This window comes from Quercus robur, chromosome 5 (genome assembly GCF_932294415.1).
Source record: "Quercus robur chromosome 5, dhQueRobu3.1, whole genome shotgun sequence".
Lineage (NCBI taxonomy): Eukaryota > Viridiplantae > Streptophyta > Magnoliopsida > Fagales > Fagaceae > Quercus > Quercus robur.
The window spans coordinates 83,973,491-83,996,405 of NC_065538.1; the positions used below are offsets into that span (position 1 = coordinate 83,973,491).

General features: G+C 32.3%; 2 protein-coding genes across 3 annotated transcripts; one reads left to right on the plus strand and one right to left on the minus strand.

The window, feature by feature from the left end:
• Positions 1-910: 910 nt before the first annotated feature.
• Positions 911-11,061, plus strand: LOC126727456 (ACT domain-containing protein ACR11). Of its 2 annotated transcripts, none has more exons than XM_050433133.1 (10): positions 911-1,230; positions 1,783-1,837; positions 1,924-2,061; positions 2,221-2,315; positions 2,804-2,888; positions 3,005-3,064; positions 3,883-3,938; positions 4,147-4,252; positions 4,355-4,423; positions 10,944-11,061. In XM_050433133.1, the coding sequence occupies exons 1-10, from the start codon at positions 1,097-1,099 to the stop codon at positions 11,004-11,006; spliced, it is 861 nt and encodes a 286-aa protein (XP_050289090.1). In that variant the 5' UTR covers positions 911-1,096; the 3' UTR covers positions 11,007-11,061. The 2 variants fall into 2 exon arrangements, with proteins under 2 accessions (XP_050289090.1, XP_050289089.1); XM_050433132.1 differs by lacking the exon at positions 10,944-11,061 and adding an exon at positions 5,014-5,350.
• Positions 11,062-16,336: 5,275 nt separating this feature from the next.
• Positions 16,337-22,150, minus strand: LOC126727457 (uncharacterized). The gene is made up of 7 exons (XM_050433134.1): positions 22,011-22,150; positions 21,257-21,498; positions 19,848-20,087; positions 17,769-17,880; positions 17,471-17,645; positions 16,981-17,221; positions 16,337-16,841 (listed from the first exon to the last, which is right to left on the minus strand). Exons 2-7 carry the CDS (start codon positions 21,438-21,440, stop codon positions 16,549-16,551), a joined length of 1,245 nt encoding a protein of 414 aa, XP_050289091.1. The 5' UTR covers positions 21,441-21,498; positions 22,011-22,150; the 3' UTR covers positions 16,337-16,548.
• Positions 22,151-22,915: the final 765 nt, after the last annotated feature.

The window sequence follows — 22,915 nt, forward strand, 5'->3', positions numbered from 1 at the left end:
GGGGCCCTGTTTGGTTCATAAAGGACAAGAAATGAATGGATTCCTCATCCCTCGCCAGGTTGGGAACGGACTCAGAAAGCACAAAACTCATGTCTCTTTTAACTTTTTTCTATCCGTAAGTCTGAACCAAAGGCGTCACTGTTGTGGTACCAGATATTTGTAGCAGTAGATAGAAGTAGATACTAGATACTACCACTAGTGGTATATGCAAAAATGGGAACAAAATATTCCTAACATTAAATATATATATAATAAATAAAAAAAGAAATGCGGGAACATAATAATAATTAAATATAAAAAGAGAATAAATCCATATATCAGATGAGGAATGGACGCCTATAACTCACTGGGCACATTTTTATTTTTATTTTTTGAAATTATTACATGTAGAGCTGCAATGGGAATAATATTATTTTCACATTTCTCCCTTATAACACTGTTTGTACTTTGAATCAATTAGAATAAATCATATTAACAATTATAAAATAAAATTTAAACAATATTGTGTTATTAGACTTATTTTATCTAGCTGCATTATATTCTATATTTAATTCAACTAATTTTAAATATAGTTTCAACTTATAAAGTTTATACCTGATAATTATTTTTTATCATTCGATCAAATAGCCAATTAATTCCTATAAAAAAAAATGGCCAATTAATTTTGGATATAGGTTGGAATCGAACTTTAAATATTTTATTTGAGACACTAGAGATTTTATTAATTAGAGTTAACTGAAACTAATTTAAATGTCTCGATTTTAAGCAATTTTTAAAAAACCTTAAAAAAGAGAGAGTAAAACATAGAATCCAAAAATTTAAGGATATTAAAAAAAAAATGTTTTTTTTTTTCACTCTGTGTACACCATCCCATCCATCAAATAATCCAATGGCGTATATTCCTAGAGGCTAACCAACCTAAAATCACACATCCATTTATTCTTCACTACGTTATCTACTGCCAGTTCTCAATGCTCTTTGTTCTTGTCTTGCCTACTTTCTTTTTGTTTCTTCTCTTTTAGCCTCTTTCCTTCTTCTTTTTTCTGTTTGTGATTTTTTTTTTAATAGTATTTTTGAGTGAGAAAATTATTCAAAAATGGCTGTAGCTATGGCTTCTTGTGCTCTCGGTGCTCACCTCAGTAATGCTATTCTGAAAGCCTCTGAAACTCGAGTTTCAAGTGGGTTTTTCATCAGAGGCGCCAAATGTTTCTCCATTTTTCATCAGAGAAAGTAAGCCCCTTGTTTCACTTTTTACATTCTTTCTTCATTTCTATTTAATTTGATGTAGTTGTTGTTGTTGTTGTTGTTGTTGTTGTTACATCTTTTGAACTGTAATGTCATTGCACAACTATGTAAAACTTAAGACTTTGCTCCTATGTGATCATACTAGTGTACTGATTTTGTTGTGTTGTTTTTGTTTTATTTTTATCAAAGTAACTATTTTGGTTAGTTATGTGACTTAATTTTTTCACTTTTATGTTCTGGGTTGTATTGTATTCTCTTTATTTCCTCAAATTATGACTTGGAAGTAGTCTGTATAGTTTTGCTGTTTCTTTTTTTTTCTTTTGGGTAAGTAAGAATCTGTGTTAAAGAGAGAAAACTACAGAAGCTAGCAAAGGGGTCATACCCCAGCAAACTGTGCAATGAGAAAGAAGAAGCAATATAAGCACACAAAGAGATCATTAGATAATACCAATGTTATCTAACATTGCCTTTTAGAGTAAACTTAGGCAGTGCATTGCTGCTATTCTTTGTGTTAAGTTTCTGTGTGGTTTCTGTCAGATGGCTATCTTCAGCCACTACAATCACTCCACGGGCATCGACTTCCACTGTGGAGGTATTAAACAAATTTTGATCTATGTGATGGGATTTTTCCATATTAAGTGGCTTACTTCTCTGTTTTCTTTTGGTTTTTTGGAATAGGACGGCAAACAGGATGCAAGTCAGAGTGAAAGTGATACCGTTCCAACTCCAGTCGTTATTATCGACCAAGACTCTGATCCAGATGCGACTGTTGTGGAGATAACTTTTGGGGATCGGCTTGGAGCTCTTCTTGACACTGTATGAAGGCTTACCTCTGTTATTTATGTTTGATATTTGATGTTTGAGTCTTTAGTATATTGATGAATGAGAAATTTTTTCATTCAATATGATCTATCTTCATACGTTTTCAAGAATGTGTCTGCTAGTGGACATTAACTATCAGCAAATGGGTTGCAGATGAATGCACTCAAAAATCTTGGACTCAATGTTGTTAAAGCAAATGTTTTCTTGGATTCTTCTGGGAAGCACAACAAGTTTGCCATCACTAGAGCGTAAGTTATTCTCCTTACATGTACATTTGAACATGGGGCCTTGTCTTCTTTTTGTATATTGTCTTGACAGTTTTCATACTTGCAAATTACACTCTGGTCTTTCTGCTTCCTATTTCATTTTCGGGTTAATATGTTTTCATACTCCTTTGTTCATTCACTATAAAGTTCAGATCTTGGTTTTTCTTGAGAGGTATAATACTTTCTTATATGTATTCAAGTGAGCTTCCTTACAGCCAGTGGTATTTAAATCACAAATTTGATGATCCTTGAACAAATGCAAATGCCTAAAGATGCAGAGAGTGGTGGTGTCATAAGTACATGGATAAGAAAATGTTAGCAGTTTCTGGAATGATTTCAAATCTTAGTTTCCTACATGAGTTCAAAAACCTTTAAAATTTGACATTTGACTCATTCCTAGTATTGAATTAGTTATTGCACTAGCTGTTCTTTGTTGATTTGATTCATTTGTTTGTGGAGCTTGTTTGCAGTGACACAGGTAGAAAAGTAGATGATCCAGAGTTGCTTGAGGCAATTCGCTTGACAATTATAAACAATTTGATAGAGTATCACCCGGTATTTCATTTTTAAATTTTTTTTTAAATTTAAAAAGAATGTTATTAAGTTAACCTCTGGTAGTGAACATCTTCTTGGAGTTCCATCTTCCTGAACATGTCAAACTGATGGTCCAGGAATCGAGTACCCAATTAGCAATGGGAGCAGCCTTTGGAATAGTGCCACCAAAACAACAGGTTCATTTATTTTTAATTGTTATATATTTTTTTGTAATGTTGATTTATTTTTGTCTGTGTGGAGCACTTCTTGTTGTGAAGTTAACTAGCTGAGTTAATTAAGCTGTCATATATAGAAAATTATTTTTATATTTTACCTTTCTTAGTCAAGCATGTAATACGATTATACAAACCAGTAGTTAGAGGTCTCTACTGCTGAGGGTGCATGTGCACTTTGCATGTGTTTCTGAGTTTTTCCACACTCCCAATATGCATGCACAATAGTACATGAAAATGTGCATTTGATAGCGAATTAATGATGTGATAATTTTCAGTTTTTTACAATGACTGTCACCTTCTCACATCATAGTCAAGGTAGAAATGTTCTTATTCAAGAAGTCATAGTTGGATCTGCCCCTGTAGGAAGTGGAAGCACCCCCTGTTGCCCCCCTTCAGCAGAAAAAACTAAATACATAGATAGAATAAAGAAAGAAATATTTTCAAGTAAATACTGTTCTGCATGTATTTTTATGCTCCTTATGTGTAGTGTAATGCAGTCGTTTGAGAGTTCTTATGTAGTATTGTATCAAATTAACAAAATTCTGATTTTTACTCCATATTGAGGTGTTTGTGCCATGTAATGGTTTTTGTTCATTATAAATTGTGTGAACCTGGTAGAGGTAAGATAGTATATTCCGATTGACTTTGTTTCCAAATCTTATTAGTCCTATATTGTGTTGATGCATCCTGAGAGATTTCCTGGGCATACAAAATAAATGCATTTAATGAAGTCCCACGTATTTGTCCCGATTCAAATTTGTTGTGTTGTTATTCCTCAGGTTGATGTGGATATAGCAACCCGCATAAGAATCAATGATGATGGTCCTAACCGGAGGTAATGCATTTATCAGTTTTACTTTCTCATGCAATTAAAATCCTGCAACCCAACATCTTCCCCATGACTATTTTGGAGGCTAAGCCCTCACATTAGCGGTTGCCTGCTAAGCATGAATGATAACATCATTACATGCAAAAGCAGCTGGCAAAAAATATATTTTCCCTGTTGCCTTCCCCTGCCCGCCTCCATAATGCTATTTTTGCAGTTTGCTTTCTGTGGAAACAGCTGATCGCCCGGGATTATTGGTGGATCTTGTAAAGATCATAACTGACATCAATATTGCCGTTCAATCAGGAGAATTTGACACTGAGGTGGTTATTTCTCATTCATCTCTGCAAGTTTTAATTATTATTTTTTTATTTGGACATTGAGTGACATTATTTTTATTTGTATGTTTTGCTTTTTGGACCTAGGGGTTGTTGGCCAAGGCAAAGTTTCATGTTAGTTACAGGGATAAACCCATTAGCAAGCCTCTCCAGCTGGTAAGCTAGCATTCTGTTAACAATAAAGCTTTAGAATTGATTTTTCTAATATCAAGTGAATTTTAAGTACCTTCCTAACATCCATGTCACTAGTGTCACTTGAAAAAACGTTCTGATTTGTCCCAGGTCCACTACCTATGTTTTTTAATTTTCTTATTGAATATGAGAAACATGATTGTAAACTTTTTGATCAACATTCTATGACATATACCTTCCAGGCCCACTAGCTATCTCTTCCAACTTAGCTTCCACCTAAAAGTGGATAAGATTTGGATGGAAACTAGAGTGTCAAATGAAAACTTTTTATCCTCAAAACTCCACCGTCTAAAAGGAATCTAAGATCATAGTCACTAGGTTCCTTTTTAAACCTTTTTTTGTTTTTTTTGAGAATCAAGTTCATTTTTGAACCTCAATGATAATTCCAATCCTCTCATTATCCACTGAATTCCCCAAAATAATATCAAATTGTGCTGCGCTGAGCTTGCTCACAGCAGATTGAGCCGTCCATGATATCACAACTCTGAGAGTCTGTTGGGGCTCTTTTGTTGCAATACTTACTGATGGATAATTTACTCTACCCAATTTTGCAGGTTCTTGCTAATAGCTTGCGATACTTTTTGAGGCGTCCATTCACAGAGGAGGCAAGTTTTTGAGCCTTATAGGGGACCAGATTTAGGATTATATATTCAAGGGATGTTGTTGTTTCCACTTTTGAAGGGATATGTATGTATAACCAAAAAGAAAAAGGAAAAAGAAGAAGAAGATAGAACGGTGAACTGAAAATCCAACACATTTAAATTGGTAAAATTTCCAGCTAAAACTGCAATGTAAAATGGTAACTATACTTAGTTATAGTGATAACATTATAGTAACCCTTGGTGGCATTTGCTGATAATGAAAAGTTAGAGAGAAATGGCATTGGATTCATCTGCATGCAAAAGCATACTGGTCATCAACATGGATGGAACCAGAAATATAAAGTTGAAAAGGCCACAAGGCCCATGGCCACAAACGTGGAGTCAATAGGAAGAGTGAGAGATAAAAAATGGTGACAGTGGTATAGAGTTAGCAGAGATAATGGTTTTGATATTTCACATATTTTCCATTTTTCTTTTTGTTTGGTTTCATTATAACAAACAAATTCGTTAATAGTAAAATCCAAATACAAAAGCCTATAGAAAAAAATTCAATAAAATTTATAAAAATGGTATGAACAAAACACAGATCACTCCTACTGGCCTTAAAAAATGGTTCTCATCAATTTCGCTTATGGTGCCATCCTTGTTAACCATAGAGGAATTCCAGCACATAAGATGATTTCTCGTTGGAATTATTGGTGTTAAGAATTCTATTGAAGCCATGGCTTTTGTTTATCATCCAATGAGTTGAGTAGATTATAGAGTCGTTCATGGTTAGCTCACCAAAATAGTGGACTATTTTCTTTTGTCCCTCTACATTATCTTTCTTTCATTGCATGGCTTTGCTCCAATTTAGTTATGGTTTTCCATTTTTTTCTCTTCACAATTATAGGTTTTTGTCATCTAAAATGTTTACATTTTACATCTGTGTACTACTGAATGTTATACTAACAAGTTAGTGTGAAGGTGTAAATAAGTATAAAATTATGTTTCAAAACTCATTCAATTCGTTACTTTGTGAATATTTGTATACAAGCATTTAAATTTAATTTATTAATGTATATATTTATTCATTCATTTTTTTGTTTTTATAAATTATTTGTTATTAAATTTAGGGTATGTTTAGTAGATTGTAATAGGCATGATAATGTAATAGTTATTCATATGGTTTAGCATTCAGTAGTTTGGTTATGTTTTTATTACAGGGAATTATGAATAGCTATTTGTTAAAATGAGGAATTACTATTTATCTCTTAAAGGGTTGTAATAGCTATTTTTTATTTTTTTTAATTTCTAAAATTAATATATTTCCAAATAAACAAATTTTCCATATGCACATAACAATTATGAAAATAAAAAATAACTAATCTCTCTTTCAAATTTATTTATTTTTATTTTTTTTGGAAATATAATTGTATGAGTAAGATATTTCCTAAAATATATCTTAAGTTTGATTTAAAATGCTTTCATTCCATCGTCTTCAAAATTCTATTATTGTGTTGTCACTAAACAAATTAATAGTAATAAGTATTACATTATAGCATCTTGTATTTTTTGTAATACCTATTCCTATTCCTATGTAATTACCATTATAGTCTACCAAATGTGCCCTTAGTGTGTTAGTTTGTGTTTATACATATGTTAATGGTTATGTTAATGTATTTTTTAAAAGGTTTTGCTCATGTTTGGTTGTGTTAGTGTATGTATGTGCGTTTGTGTGTGTTACTTTGGAGTAAAAAGACCACTAACATAATCATCATCCTAAGAATATTGTGCAAATTTTGGAGTCATTTTCGTTTTATAGAATTATCAAAGTCAATGCTTATGTTTCTTCTCAAAAAAAAAAAAAAAAAAAAAAAAAGAGTCATTACTTATGTAAAGCAAAGCTATATAAACTATACTTGCACTGGATCAATTAAATATTAAAATTTCTCTATAGGATAATTTTAATTTGAAAAAAGACAACAATGAGTAAAATAAAAGGAAATAATCCATTTTAAAGTGTAATAAGAAAAAAAAAAAAAATCCATAAACAGGCTCCTAATATTAATTATGAAAACTGCTCAACACTACGGTGTGGAAGGTATTGGTTAAATTGTTAAGAAACTGGAACCTAATCTATTGAGTATGGTGATTACAACCCTTACAATGAATTCCATCGTGTATGCATATCATATATACCATTAACTAACCTATTCAATGAGAAAGGAGAAATACAAACTATTGATAATGTCAAGTGGTGCATATAAAATGAATAAGTCGTTAGAAAATTTCTTCAATGGATATGTAATTCTAATAAATTAATTAGTTACTTTGCTTTATTTTCTTTTATTGCTTATTTATTTATGGGTTATGTTAACGGGTGTCCTTAGGGCAATTGTTAATTGTTAACAAACTATTTTAGGAAAGTTTTATACAACTTTTATGGGTAATAGAAAAAACTGTCAAAACATTAATTGCTGCATCTGTTAACACTTCTCATTATTTATTTCGATAATTTATCCTTCACAATTATATGATTTTGCTAACTATAACATTGACATTTTATATCAATACACCACTAATAGTTAGGGTGAGTTTGGTTCAGCTTTTTGAAAAAGTGCATAATGAAAAAGTGGAGTTTTGTAAAAGTGCATAATGTAAAAAGTGGAGTTTCAAAAAGCTGAGTGTTTGGTAAAAACTGTTAAAAAGTGCATAATGAAAAAACTGAGTGTTTGGTAAAAGCTGATAAAAGTGGCTTTTTGAGGAGTAAATGACCAAAAAGGACAATGTATATATAAGGGAATTTATTTCAATTTTTTTTTTTTTTTTTTTTATGTGAGTTTGTTTCATACTTAAATCAATTACTTCATCATACTTAAATCAATTTTTCTCTTTCTAAAAAAATTATTTTTTTTTTGCCAATATTAGCTAATAATAATCTACCACTTAAGATTTATTGTGAAAGTATTGTAAAAATATTGTGATAAAAATTGATAGTAATTTTAATTTTAACATACTATTAAAATTATTTTTTTCTCTTTCTAAAAAAATTATTTTTTTCTCACCAATATTAGCTAATAATAGCCTACCTTAAAATTTATTGTAAAAATATTGTGAAAATATTATGATATAATTTCTTTTTTCTCCCCTTTTTTTTCTCTCCACACACGTGGCTCTACTTCCTTTTTTTTTTCTTTTTTTTTTCTCCTCTTTTTTTCTCATCCACCCACGTAACCAACCACACTCTTTTCTTTTCCTTTTTCCTTCTTTCATCTACCATCTTCTCAGTCCAGAACATTCCTAGCTCTCTTTCTTTTCTTTTTCTTTTTTTGCCTCTTAGCACTTCAAACGGTCTCTCTAGACTGTCTCTCTCTCGCGGTTGATACTTGATAGTGTAAAAATAATAATTTTGGTTTTGTTTAGCTGGAGAAGCAAAAGTGAAAATGGCGGACGAAGTGGCGCTAGACTTGGAGGAGCTCCGTCACCTCCAAAGCATTGCGAAGAGACCTCGCGTCCTCTCTCTCATCTCCTCCCAGATTGACAACCTCGACAAGGTTCTCTCCTTTTCTTTCTCTTTTTTTATTTTTTTTTCCTCTTAGCACTTCAAATCGGAACACATCGGAACCATCGTCACCAACGCCAGAACTCATCCTTTATTCTTTTTTTTTCACACTCCAGAGAAGAAGATGATGATGATGATGAAGATGAAGATGAAGATGATTGAAGCTGAAGATAAGGATTTTGGGATTTTGGGTTTTTTTTTTCTATGGATTTTGGGTTGATTTTGAGTTGGGTTTGGGATGGGTTTTCCGGATTTGAGTTGATTTTAAGTTGTTTTTGTGTTGATTTTGAGTTATTTTTGGTTTGGTTTTGTTGATTCTGTGTTTGGAATATCAAAGGTTGAAATGGGTTTTGTTGATTGTGGGGGTAGACCGGTGAAGAAGCAGAGGAAGACGAAGAGGAAGAAGACGAAGAAAAAAGACACAGATGAGAGATGAGGGCGTGAGAGATTGATGGGTATTTCGGTAATTTTCGGATTTGCAACGGTAATATACAAAACGCGCTATGCGCGTTTTCATTTATGGACCCCTAAGGGTCCATAATCCTTCCGCGTTTGTTCTCAGTTTTTTCTCAATGCTCAAAACGCAACTTTTATAAAAAAGTTGCGTTTTGAGTTTACCAAACGCAAAAATTGGTTGAGCGTTTTTCAAAACGCGCTTTTTGGGCTCAAAAAGCCGAAACAAACGGGCACTTATACTAATAAGTTAGTGAGAGTTTCTCAAAAAAAAAAAAAAAAAAAAAAATTTAGTGAGAACAAAAAGGGTGAAAAAGATTTGATATATATATATATAAGTAGAGACCTCATGTGGGAGGAGAGCATGAGGTTATGCCAAATGGCATATTTGTTGAGCTTCTCTCATTTAGGCTTCCACCTCATCAAAGTTTACATTTATGTAAAACTTTTAATTCATTGAATGTGTCAATGAACTGAATGCACATTAATTATCTATAAGTATGCACTAATTATCTATATATATATATATATATATATATAAGAATTTTATATGGTTTTTTTTTTTTTTTTAAATTTAAGAAAGAAAAAATATCACGTGAGAGATCATGCAATTCTGTCATGTGGCTCTTTGTAAGAGTAATTTTTCATTTAGCTTTACACCTCAACTTCTTTACATATTTGGATTATAATAAAATTCTATTAATAGGATATCACTATTTTCACTGAGTGTTTAACTTACCAGTATCGTACTTCAATAACATAAACGTGACATCATAAATTTTAGATGATATTTCCACAAGCCAACTAAACATTTACATTTTAGTCAAAAAAAAAAAAAAAAAAAAAAAAAACCCATTAGCAAGCCTCTCCAGCTGGTAAGCTAGCATTCTGTTAACAATAAAGCTTTAGAATTGTTTTTTCTAATATCAAGTGAATTTTAAGTACCTTCCTAACATCCATGTCACTAGTGTCACTTGAAAAAACATTCTGATTTGTCCCAGGTCCACTACCTATGTTTTTTAATTTTCTTAATGAATATGAGAAACATGATTGTAAACTTTTTGATCAACATTCTATTGACATATACCTTCCAGGCCCACTAGCTGTCTTCCCCATCTCTTCCGACTTAGCTTCCACCTAAAAGTGGATAAGATTTGGATGGAAACTAGAGTGTCAAATGAAAACTCTTTATCCTCAAAACTCCACCGTCTAAAAGGAATATAAGATCATAGTCACTAGGTTCCTTTTTAAACCTTTTTTTGTTTTTTTTTTTTTTTTTTTGAGAATCAAGTTCCTTTTTAAACCTCAATGATAATTCCGATCCTCTCATTATCCACTGAATTCCCCAAAATAATATCAAATTGTGCTGCGCTGAGCTTGCTCACAGCAGATTGAGCTGTCCATGATATCACAACTCTGAGAGTCTGTTGTGGCTCTTGTACGGAATTTAACCAAAATTCCCAACTTGTGAGAAACAAAAAAAAAAAAAAAAAATAGAGAAACACATGCCAAAAAAAACAATCACACGCACAAGACAATATTTACGTGGTTCGGCAATTTGCCTACGTCCACGGAGTTGTAGGGATTTCACTATTATCAAGGAAGAATACAAAGTACAAAATTGCGGCTACAATACTTTTTCTCTCACCCTCAAGAATGCGGCAACAACAACCTACAATCTTAAAAACCCTAATCACGGCAAAGTCAGTTTATATATATGAAATGGACCCAAAAAATTGTAAATCTTTCATTAAAAACCACGCAATATTATTCGGGTCGGGTCGGGTTGTCAAACCGGATCAAACAAAATTAGGCTCCACAAAGCCCAACAACTCTTTCGTTGTAGTACTTACTGATGGATAATTTACTCTACCCAATTTTGCAGGTTCTTGCTAATAGCTTGCGATACTTTTTGAGGCATCCATTCACAGAGGAGGCAAGTTTTTGAGCCTTGTAGGGGACCAGATTTAGGATTATATATTCAAGGGATGTTGTTGTTTCCACTTTTGAAGGGATATGTACGTATAACCAAAAAGAAAAAGGAAAAAAGAAGAAGATAGAATGGTGAACTGAAAATCCAACACATTTAAATTGGCAAATTTGCCAGCTAAAACTGCAATGTAAAATGGTAACTATACTTTGTTATAGTGATAACATTATAGTAACCCTTTGTTATAGTGGTATAGAGTTAGCAGAGATAATGGTTTTGATATATCACATATTTTCCATTTTTCTCTTTGTTTGGTTTCATTATAACAAACAAATTCGTTAATATATAGTAAAATCAAAATACAAAAGCCTATAGAAAACAATTCAATAAAATTTATAAAAATGGTATGAACAAAACACAGACCACTCCTACTAGCCTTAAAAATGGTTCTCATCAATTTCCCATATGGTGCCATCCTTGACAAACATAGAGGAATTCCAGCACATAAGATGATTTCCCGTTCGAATTACTGGTGTTAAGAATTCTATTGAAGCCATGGCTTTTGTTTATCATCCAATGAGCTGAGTAGATTATAGAGTCATTCATGCTTAGCTCATCAAAATAGAGGACTATATTCTTTGTCCCTCTACATTATCTTTCTTTCATTGCATGCCTTTGCTCCAATTTAGTTATTGTTTTCCATTTTTTTCCCTTCACAATTATGGGTTTTTGTCATCTAAAACATTTACCTTTTACATTGATACACTGCTAAATGTTATACTAATAAGTTAGTGCGAAGGAGTAAATAAATATAAAAAATTATGTTTCAAAACTCATTCAATTCGTTACATTGTGAATATTTGAATATAAGCATTTAAATTTAATTTATTAATGTATATATTAATTCATTCAATTTTTTGTTTTTATAATTTAGTGTGTTATTTTGTGTTTATACATATGTTAATGGTTATGTTTATATATTTATTTTAAAAGGTATTGTTTATGTTTGGTTGTGTTAGTGTATGTATGTGCATTTGTGTGTGTTTCTTTGGAGTAAAAATACCATTAACATAATCATCATCCTCTAAGAATATTGCGCAAACTTTGGAGGCATCTTCGTTTATAGAATTATCAAAGTCATTGCTTATGTTTCTTCTCAAAAAAAAAAAAAGAAAAAAAAAGAAAAAAGAGTCATTGCATATGTAAAGCAAAGCTATATAAACCATACTTGCATTGAATCAATTAAATATTAAAATTTCTCAAAAGGATAATTTTAATTTGAAAAAAGACAAGAATGAGTAAAACAAAAGAAAATAATCCATTTAAGAGTGTAATAAGAAAAAAAAAAAAAAATCCATAAATAAGGCTCCCAATATTAATTATGAAAACTGCTCAACGTTACGGTGTGGAAGGTATTGGTTAAATTGTTAAGAAATTGGAAAATATTTGTTGACTATAATTCTTGCGATCTTCACCATGAATGCTAACTTAGACGTGTATCATATATACTATTAACTAACCTATTCAATGAGAATGAAGAAATACAAACCATCGATAATATTAAGTTGTGCAAATATAATGAATAAGTCGTTAGGAAATTTCCTCAATGGATATGTAATTCTAATAAATTAATTAATTACTTTGCTTTATTTTCTTTTATTGCTTATTTATTTATGGGTCATGATAATGGATGCCCTTCGGGCAATTGTTAATTGTTAATAAACCATTTTAGGAAAGTTTCAACACAACTTTTATGGATAATTGAAAAAGTTGTCGAAATATTAATTTTTTTTTCTTTTTTCATAAAATCATTTCCTAAAATGGTTCATTAAAAGTAGATTGAATTGAAAGAGAATAAGGAGATGGGACACGCATTTCAAGTAGATTGAATTGAAACAAAGCGGATCCTTTTGGTGCACAAGAGTGAGAGAGGGGGGGAAATTCTTAGCTTGCCAACCTTGGAGATCTCATCGAGCTTGGGTTTGAAGCAAGTGATCTGAGAGTTGAAGGAGAAGAGGTGGATTGGAGACATAGAGCAAGTTCTTGGAGATTTGATGCACAATGAAAAATGAAATTTGAAAGTTTTGAGTTTTGAGTTTTGGGACTGAAAATTTTCACTAACGCGCCCAATTAATTCCTTTCTAAAAATTTTGAATTTGTTCTTCAGATTTTGACGGGTTAACAGACGTTAAGGTGGGTGAAGTTTATTCAGCTGATTTGGCATAAAAATTTATGTAAGCAAATTTTAGTGAGGTGTCTTAAATCTATTGGTTGGGACTACAAGGTCAGCAGCTGACCTTGTAGTCATGGACCACCCAATAATTTCCCCTTAGGGCATCTATTAATATTTCTCATTATATATTTCAATAATTTTTCCTTCACAATTATATGATTTTGCTAACTATAACATTAAAACATTTTATATCAATACACCCCTAATAGTTATCCTAATAAGTTAGTGGGAACAAAAAGGTGAATAAGATTTGATATTTTAAATCAAATATTTAAAAAATATAGAATAAAAAATAACTTCAAAATTACTATTCAAACTCATTAAATTTGTCCTTTGTGGTACATAGACATTTAAATTTAAGTTATTAACGTATATATTTATTCATTTAGTAGTTGTTAGTTTATATAAATCAGTAATTGTTAAATTTAATTTGTTAGTTTGTTTACACACACAGATATATATATATATATATATATATTAATGTTAATGTTTATGTTTATGTTTATGTTCATCATCCTAAGAATGTTGTTTAGCATAAGCGTTTTCAAGATGCACTTAAGAGAGACATATATATTCAATGCACTCTTCTCAAAATAATTTCATAATAATCTTTCTAGTAATTGTGGGACATTGTGTTTCCTTATCCCTTATGTTTTAAACACTTAAATTGATCATATAAATTAAAGTATGTGATTAATTGCAAGGTTAAATTACCTTGACATGTTATCCACTCCAAAAAAAAAAAAAGTCAAATTTTATAAAACATTTACAAATGTTAGAAACTATAAATTATGTACCTCACAAAATATATAAATATATTCTAAAACTCTAAATCAATCAACAGAAAGTCACAGTTCCCCCTAGAAATGCAACCCCAACAACAAATCTTGGTTTGGCACACCCAGGGGTTACAAACTCCAAGAGTTTACCCTCCAATAATACTAAGGAATAACTATTGCGTCCAGAAAGTTAGGAAGACCGAATCACTAACAATTTATAATGTGTCTCCTAATTTAGCACAACAATCCAATCACCACCAATAAAGGAAACTCCATTCTTGAGATATAACTAACTGATCTGAAAAACTGTTAAATAATACCTGTTATCTATATCTAAATAATATCTAAAAACTAAAATATAGCATTTATTATTGTTATGCTCATGTTAAGCTATATCGAGTAGCATTTTGGTCCATTTAAATCCATTTCAAGTGTAATCAATTAGTAAATAATTAACTGAGTTAATTTAATTATTGTGTCCAAATCTAAATATTAGTACATGAAGTCATTTAAGGTTTTTTTTTTTTTTAATTATTATTATTTTTAAAATTAATATTAATCAAAAAATAAGATCTTTTAAATAATGCATCTTATGAATATTTTAATTTAAGTTTTTAATAGTAAAAATCAATTGAGAGGATGCAATCCACAATGTTGATAGCAGGGCAGGACTAGATCACGGGTGTCTTGTTCCTAGCCTGAAAGGGTAGTAAATCTTGCATAGAGGTCAATGATGCAAGTCAGGTTAGGGCGAGGCAGAATGGATACATTTTGCAACCCTTAATGAGGAGGTTTTGACACGGATAAAATATACATACGGTGGGTCAGGATGAGGCGAGACATTTTGTCATCAATATGATCATTTAGCATATGGAAATGTCAAAATGTCATATTCAATTTAGTGACCTCTGTTAAAGACACAAGTTTTGAGGTCACATGGGGTGCACATGATCACTTTCTAACAACTCCAACTAAAAGTGAGACTGATTGACTAATTTCATAATTTATGGAACCTCAGATATTTAAAATTCAAATGTTAGGGAATTAGTATAAAATCAATGTTGTCTGAGAGATGCTAAGGGCTTTATAGCTGAATGGATATCTCCTTATGCACAAAGTGCTTGGAGGTCCTAGGGGGAAAGAGTTTGAGCTACGAAGTTAGAAGCATATTGTAACTATCTAACTAAAAAAAAGAAGGTAATATGTAATGTGTTTTACAAGGTTGACTTATATTAGCTTCGTCCTTTTGGTCTTTTACATAAAGGACTTAACCTCTCTACTAGACAAATAATTATTTAATGTATTCGATATATGTAGCATGCATTTCATAACATATGGATCTTATATAATTGTGGGGTTCATATGCTATGAAAGGCATCCTACTATGTGTGAGAGATCCACATGTTGTGAAAGATTGGCTAGATATGTTGGATGCAATGCTATTATATGGTTTATGGTAGTTTATTTGTTAAATGTGAGACAAAAAGATTAAAGTTATCCTGTTTAAAAAAAAAAAAAACTAGCTTTTTTTTTTTTTTTTTTTTTTTTTTTTTTTTTTTTTAAATATGAGACAAAAAAAGTAAAAAGTAAAAATCTGAACTGTTTTTTTGCCAAAAAGGAAAAGCATGGGTGTGAGCATGGTGCGACCACTTACATCAAGGAGTGATTTATCTTATCATGATACGGTTGAATTAGCACTAGTTTTTCCCGTCCACAGATTGGCCTCATAGTAGGATAATTCCACTTAAAATAGTTTCTTTAATTAGAAAGTTCACACTATTTTAAATTATACTACGACAACATTTTTTTTGGGGAATTGATTAAACAATAAAAATTTAACTCGTACTTTGGATGACACGTTTGTACTTCTTGCTATTGGTTTGGGAACTCGACCAACTGGTCTATAGCCATCATCTACGCTGGCTCACTTGCTCTGTGTTTGACTGCTATGGTAATCGCTATTTTATCATTATGATGACAAATATGATACAAGCCGATTTAGAAATTACTGAATTTGGTAGCCCCATCTTTAGATTTTCTTGTATTCATAGACAGTCTTACATGTTTGCATGAATAAATTACTTTGAGCTATTCAATATTTTTGTAGGATTTATAATATATATAGGCAGCATCAAGTTATGCTTAATATCTGATTCCCAAAAATAATAAAATTATACCTAGTATCCAATAGAAATATACAACACCCCAAGATGCAAATTAGTGGCTGGTATGGGTCAAAAAAGCCTATCTGGAGCCAGATTTGAAGCAGCAATGGATACATGTTTTACAATAACAGGACTCCATTATTCACAAATTTCAAGTTCAATTTTAAGAAATTATTGAAAAGAGAATCAGTTTAAGATGGTATATTAGAAACACAGGTATCTTGATCATGTCTGGATTCAAGACAAACCATTCTTTTTATACAGTGGATAGAAATATACCTTTTAAGTCAGAAACAGCACACATACATACAATAAGTTTATGTAGCAATGGATATGATGGTATTACTTATATATCAATATCCAGGCCCTTCTTTTGGAGGTGCTCAGAACTCCCTCTCTGGGAACAGAATAGGAGCAAGCAGTGACCAGAGGAACAGAGCTGCAGTTGCCCACCCAGTCACAATCCTGACCCAAACAGAAGGCCAACCGACATCGACCAATTTCCCACTCTCACCAACTGAAGTGGACCACCCAGTAAGAAGCATAGCTGAATACATACTGGCCAGGGAGAAAATGAGATGGAAGAAGGAATATGAATATGATACTGGCTTGGACTTCTCTTTTTCTTCCTTCTCTTCATCCTTGTTGTCCAATGGAAGCAGAGGCTTCCCTGAACCTTCATTCAGGAAACCAGAATTGTCATATTTCAAGAGAAAATGTCAGTTATTGAGGCAAAATGGACATAATAATACTCTTTTGAACACATTGAAGTCATGAAGTACTGCACATCCACAAAATTTAATGTTAAGCCTTACCTGCACGTGGTGAACTTGGTGGGGAGAGCAAAGTTGTAGATGATCCAGCACGGACAGCAGAATAGACAACTGAAAGAACTGTAGTAATCAGACCCAGGGTAAGAGTGCCAGTGGAAACAGCTTTTGAATGCTTGTGAAGACCGTTGCATTCATATTCCCTTGGTTCACTAGCAAGTGCACTGTAGCAGAGGTATACGCAGTACAAAGAAAGAACTGAAGCTGGCAAAATGCTTCCATTCACCTGAAAAACACAAAAAAAAGGGCAAAAGATCACAGATATTCTCATATTAGCAATGAACTTAGCACAACCATACTACAGAGACTTTTCTGAACATCATAATAACAAATTCTGCACTATAAACATCAAAGCTAAAACTACCACAATATGAGAGGATGTGCAACAGGCAAGACAAGCATCAGATATACAAACAGACTTGCATTTGAGAATGCCTTGATGCTGAATACCAGAAAAAGTTAAGTGCATACTTACAGCAGGGTGCAGGGCAACTATAGCAAAGAGAAAAGCAAAGATCAGGGTCATGACAATAAAGAAGGTGTTGAGTCCACAGTCTTGTCCAGATGGTGTGAACCAATAGAAGAGGAATCCCGAGAAGACAAACGTCCCCACATAACAAACAAGCGAAACAACAAATAGGGCAATGTACCTATACAAATAAAGAAGATAAATCTGGTTGAGGGGTGTAAAAATATACTCAATAAGTAAACAAAAAGCTATGAAAGGTAATAAAGAAGATATGCTAAAGGAAATAACAAAAGCCAAAACTAACCAGAACTGCTCATCAAATCCGACCCATTTGTCATTCCATCCATGAACAAAATCTAACAAAAGCACAACTTGGACAAGAAGAAACAATCCAGAGCCAAACTTTGATATTGATTCTGCAAAATGTAAAATCTCTGTGTTAGCTTGAGTCAAACTAATAAAAAAAGAATCTCATGGAATGATGTCCATAGGACAAGATAACTCATGTTATTCTTTTTTTTCTTTTTTTTGGTGAATCAAGTTATTCTTTTAATCTTCATCTGCTCTTCTTTACGTAACATTTCTGCTATAACAGCTGAATATTGTAACCTCTCCTGGGATCACTCTAAGAAAGGCCAGACGGATGTCTTGGCCACTTGCCTCATACTAATTTAGTCGCACAGGGCTAGCAAGGAACTATATGCACACAAAAACATATCAAAATGCAATTACTGATTAGTTCACTAGAGAGATCTATGTGGCAGCTGACATGATTAATCAAATGAAACCAGATCATTAAACCCTAGAGTTAGTCTCCCATGATCTTTTTATGTTTTCAGAAAGAAAAATCTTTACTCCCTCCATCCCACTTTGTTGTCCAATATTCCATTTTTGGTTGTCCCAAAATACTTGTCTATTTTTTTCAGTAAGTTTTGGTCCCAAGGGGAGTGGGCAGGGGCAAAATAATTGGCCACTTTTAAAAGTCAATAGTCACTGATTTACCAATTTCCTAATATAACCCTGCCCTTCTCCTATTCAGGTGTCGCAAGGGCAAAGTTGAAAGCTTATATATTTTTCTTAAATAGACAGAAGTATTAAATGATATTCCCTTAAAATTGGACATACAAAATGGATCAAAGGGAGTAAAGTATAACATGTTTGTAACATCAAAGAATTTAAAGGTTAGCAACAAAAATACTTTAGTGTAAAAAAAAAAAAAGGAACAACTGAAATGACCGGTGGCTGGGTCTAAGACACCACTTACATACATACCATCACCAAAATCACTGCTACTGCTACTATTTGTCAGATGTAGCACCTGAAGCTGTCCAGACGAACAGAGATAGCGAAAAAGAATCTCCACAAAACAGGACAAAAGACACTGCACAACCTATACCCCCAGAGTCCAAAAATTTAAGATGAAGTTTTTTATCATCATCACTTTTTTAATAAGTAAACGAAAACGGTGCCACCCCTGTACGCAGGAAATATACAACAGGTACCCAAAAATTAAACATGAAAAGTACAACACTTTATTGATTTCCATAAAATATAGGATCAAATTTAAGTGCCTGTACCAGTATAGTGGAAAGAAGCATTAACTTCTTCTCAGAAACACTTTTTTTTTTTTTTTTGATAGGTAATAAAAACTTTATTGATAAGAAAAGTACAATGAGTTTACAATAGTAAACTCACTGCAAAAAAGCGGATACAAACAGATCAAAGAGAAAGTACAACACTTCTTCTCAGAAACACTTTATTGATTTCCATAAAAATATAGCAATGTCCTTAACTTAAGCTTTCTTAACTAAAATTTTTATCTTAAATATTGCATTACGTTTTGTCCTTTATAACAAATAATGTTGTTGAAGTTTAGGAACATCCAAGAGGGGTGCATGTTATGTACATATTCATCAATGTACTATTCCAAATACTAAATCATCGATACTCTCCATCCGAGAAGCCTACCAGTTTTGTCACTTGAACATCCAATAGGGGTGAATGTCATGTACATATTCATCAATGTACCATTCCAGATACTAAATCATTGATACTCTCCATCTGAGAAGCCTACAAGTTTTGTCACTTGAAGGTAGTAGGGACTTGACCTTGAGAAATTTCAAACTATTTAAGCTTAGAGCAATAATACCCTTTTCCACCATTAACAACAACTAGAAGTTTTCCTTAACATTGTGACAGACTTGAAATTCCATAACAATTTGTATTTTATCAAATTTGAGCATTAAACCCAAATACATTAAAAATTTATCTAATCATAGAGATCACGACCTGCTTTGCAGTCTAATAAAATTTCTAAACAAGGAAAAACAAGAAGGAAAACTGCTAGTGCTTAGATAAAATCCTTAATGAAAATACTGCTTACCATAGAAGCTGATAATCTCATTCGGAAGGAAAAACATCAAGATTACCAAAATACACCAACTAATGACTTTCATCATCCATCCACCATGGTGTACACTATCACGAGGATCCTTCTGATTTTTCACACCAACCATTATCACTGCTAGAATAGTGAAAAAGAGAAAATTTCCCAAGCTAACACGCAGAACAGCATCTGTTTCGAACCACTCCCTGTTAGGTGTCTGATGAAAATGATTAATCCCTGCATTGATGACCAAGATGGCATTAGACTCAGCTTTAAAGACTAACTAACAAAAAAAACCAATAACTCACTAGCTCCTTTAAATTCTTGAGTCAAATTCATCAACTATGTAAATTGTTATCAAACTTCCATCGAAGAGGATTTCTTTGCCCATTTGTAGACATTCCATTAGGGTTACAGACATAAAAACATTCAAATATGAAAGGAAAATTTGGGTACATTTTTTACAGTTAAAACCAAGATTATGACAGTTATACCCAAGTTTTCTACCTAGCAAAAAAAAAATTATATCCAAGTTTTCTATTAACGGTAATCTTACAGCCTCCTGAGATGACAGTTAAACCATATTTTATCTATGTGAATAATGTATATTATATAATTTAGAACAAGTTACACAATTCATATAAGAATAAAAATAGGCAAAAAGTCTAAGTTATAACTTACGTTTTCCTTATCAAAATTTCTATTACTTCTAACTCCCTAAAATATAAAGAAATCTTGATTGACATTTTGGCAACCTCTCTTTTTTAAAGCTGTCATCATACTAGGTTTTTTTTTTATGAGAATTAGCTCCACAGTCAAATAGTGATCAATTGCAATTACTCCTGCACTGACTTTTGTATTTTAATGAGATCTTATTTTATGTTTCCCAACATTTTCATACATTTCCATGGTTTCTTTCAATTTTTTTGTATCTTCTCTCAGCTAATTTCAGTACATTGCATCTACAGCTATTTTTATTTGCTGCAGACAAAGCCAGCTCTTTTCCATTTATCCATTACCCCTTACCAAGTTTACACACGCAACAGAGTATAATAAACAACATCTTATATACAATTCAAACCTGAAATAATTTTAGGTGAAAAAATGCAAAGACCATTGGCACTAAACCATTTACAGTCTCCTTACGAATGACAGAACCGGCCAATGCCAAGTTGTCATACGGTTTATCTGCTAGCTGCTGGAATACATGAAACTTCCATAGTGTGATCACAACAAAGGCAATGTTTCTATTTGTTACAAATTCAACATCACTTACAACAGAATGCCCCAAAGAAAACACATTTTCCAGATCATATAAAGAATAAAACATATTCACAACCACCAAAATACTAAAAGAGGAACAAAAGCAAACAACATTGAAATTTTTTTTTGAGAAGGTAGCTTACAAGGGAGCTTTTCCATTAGAGGCGCAGCAACCTCACGGAGAATCCACGAAACCATGAGAGAAAGTGCAAAGAGGCCACAGTATGCAATTCTAGCAGAGCGGCGGCTAATCCCAGACACCACAGTCCGGCACGCGTCACACGCGCAAGCCGCACAGCACGACGCCAGGCAAGATGCTGCCCACATCTTATCTTATCTTATCTTTTTCACAATCAAACAACCCCACCAGATTCCTTTTAACACCCTATTCATCAAAAACAAAATAACCCCATCATCATCATCATCATTTAAAACCCTGATTGAGTTTCTATTTCTAAGTTCACAAATATTAAAAAAAAAAAATCATAACAATCATCATCACCATGATCATCATCATCATTTAAAACCCTGATTGAATTTCTATTTCAAAGTTAATAAATCTTTTTTATATAAACAATAAGATAACAACAACAATAATCATCAGTTTTCCAATGTTAATTGAGCTCATGAGTATAAGTAGTAGTTGATACAGATGAGCGATTCTGATTAAACAATAAAAGACCCAAAATTCATGACACGATGAATTTGGAATAAAAATTGAAAGGGGTCACAAACCCTAATAGTGTCGTTTGGTTGCCGAGAAAAAGGAAATTAATTTTCTTCTTTTTGATTCAGTTTTTCCCGGGAGCCAAACGAGAACAAATTGAATATAATAATTAAAAAAAAAAACCACGATGTTTTAAGAAGAAAAAAAAATATTGGGTTGTGTTTGTGTACCTGAGAGAGAGAGAGAGCAAAAGAATAGAATGGAGAATTGCTTCTGAGTCGGGACTTGTATTTTTGGAGAGAGAGAGAGAGAGAGAGACTGACTTTTTGTCTTTTGAGAAATATGGGTCCAAGTTGACTCGGTCGGTCCACTCCTCGGCCGAGTTGGTTTTTTGAGATGAGGTCGCACGTGTGGGAGGAATTTTATAATGAAACCATGAGTAATGCTAGGCATTTTGTTTGGCAAAAAAAATATAATTTTAGGAAAAAATTATTCGCGCACGGAAATGTATTGAGTACATATATAATTTAGGGTGTGTTTGGATCCTGTAAAATGTTTTCTAAAAAATACATATTTTTCGGAAATGCTAATTTTCGGAAAAGGAAAATGTATTCAGGCTGTTTGGCTGTCTCGGAAATCCTTTTACGGAAAATCAATTCCGGTGTTTGGTTCGTCCAAACATTTTACGGAAAATGCTTTTCATTTTATGGAAAATCAATTCCCATGTTTGGTTTGGTCAAACATTTTACGAAAAATGGAATTCGTTTTTTACGGAAAATCAATTCTGGTGTTTGGTTTGTGGATCATTTTACGGAAAATATGAAATGTGTTACAAATTCAAGCACTTGCATTATCTAGACAAACCTGTAACAGTACAAAACTAATCATCCACTTCAACATCAAAAATAATCATTCAAATTCAAGAACCTGCATTGCCTAGACATATCTGTAATAGTACAAAAATAATCATCCACTTCAACATAAAAAATAATCATTTGAATATACCCATAATATTTATATAAAAACAGCCACATCAATCGTTCACCATTGACATTACACCTCCATGGTGTACAAAAATGATACCTATTCGTGGTATCTGAATAGTACAAATACATAATTTGGGCAATTGTATCGT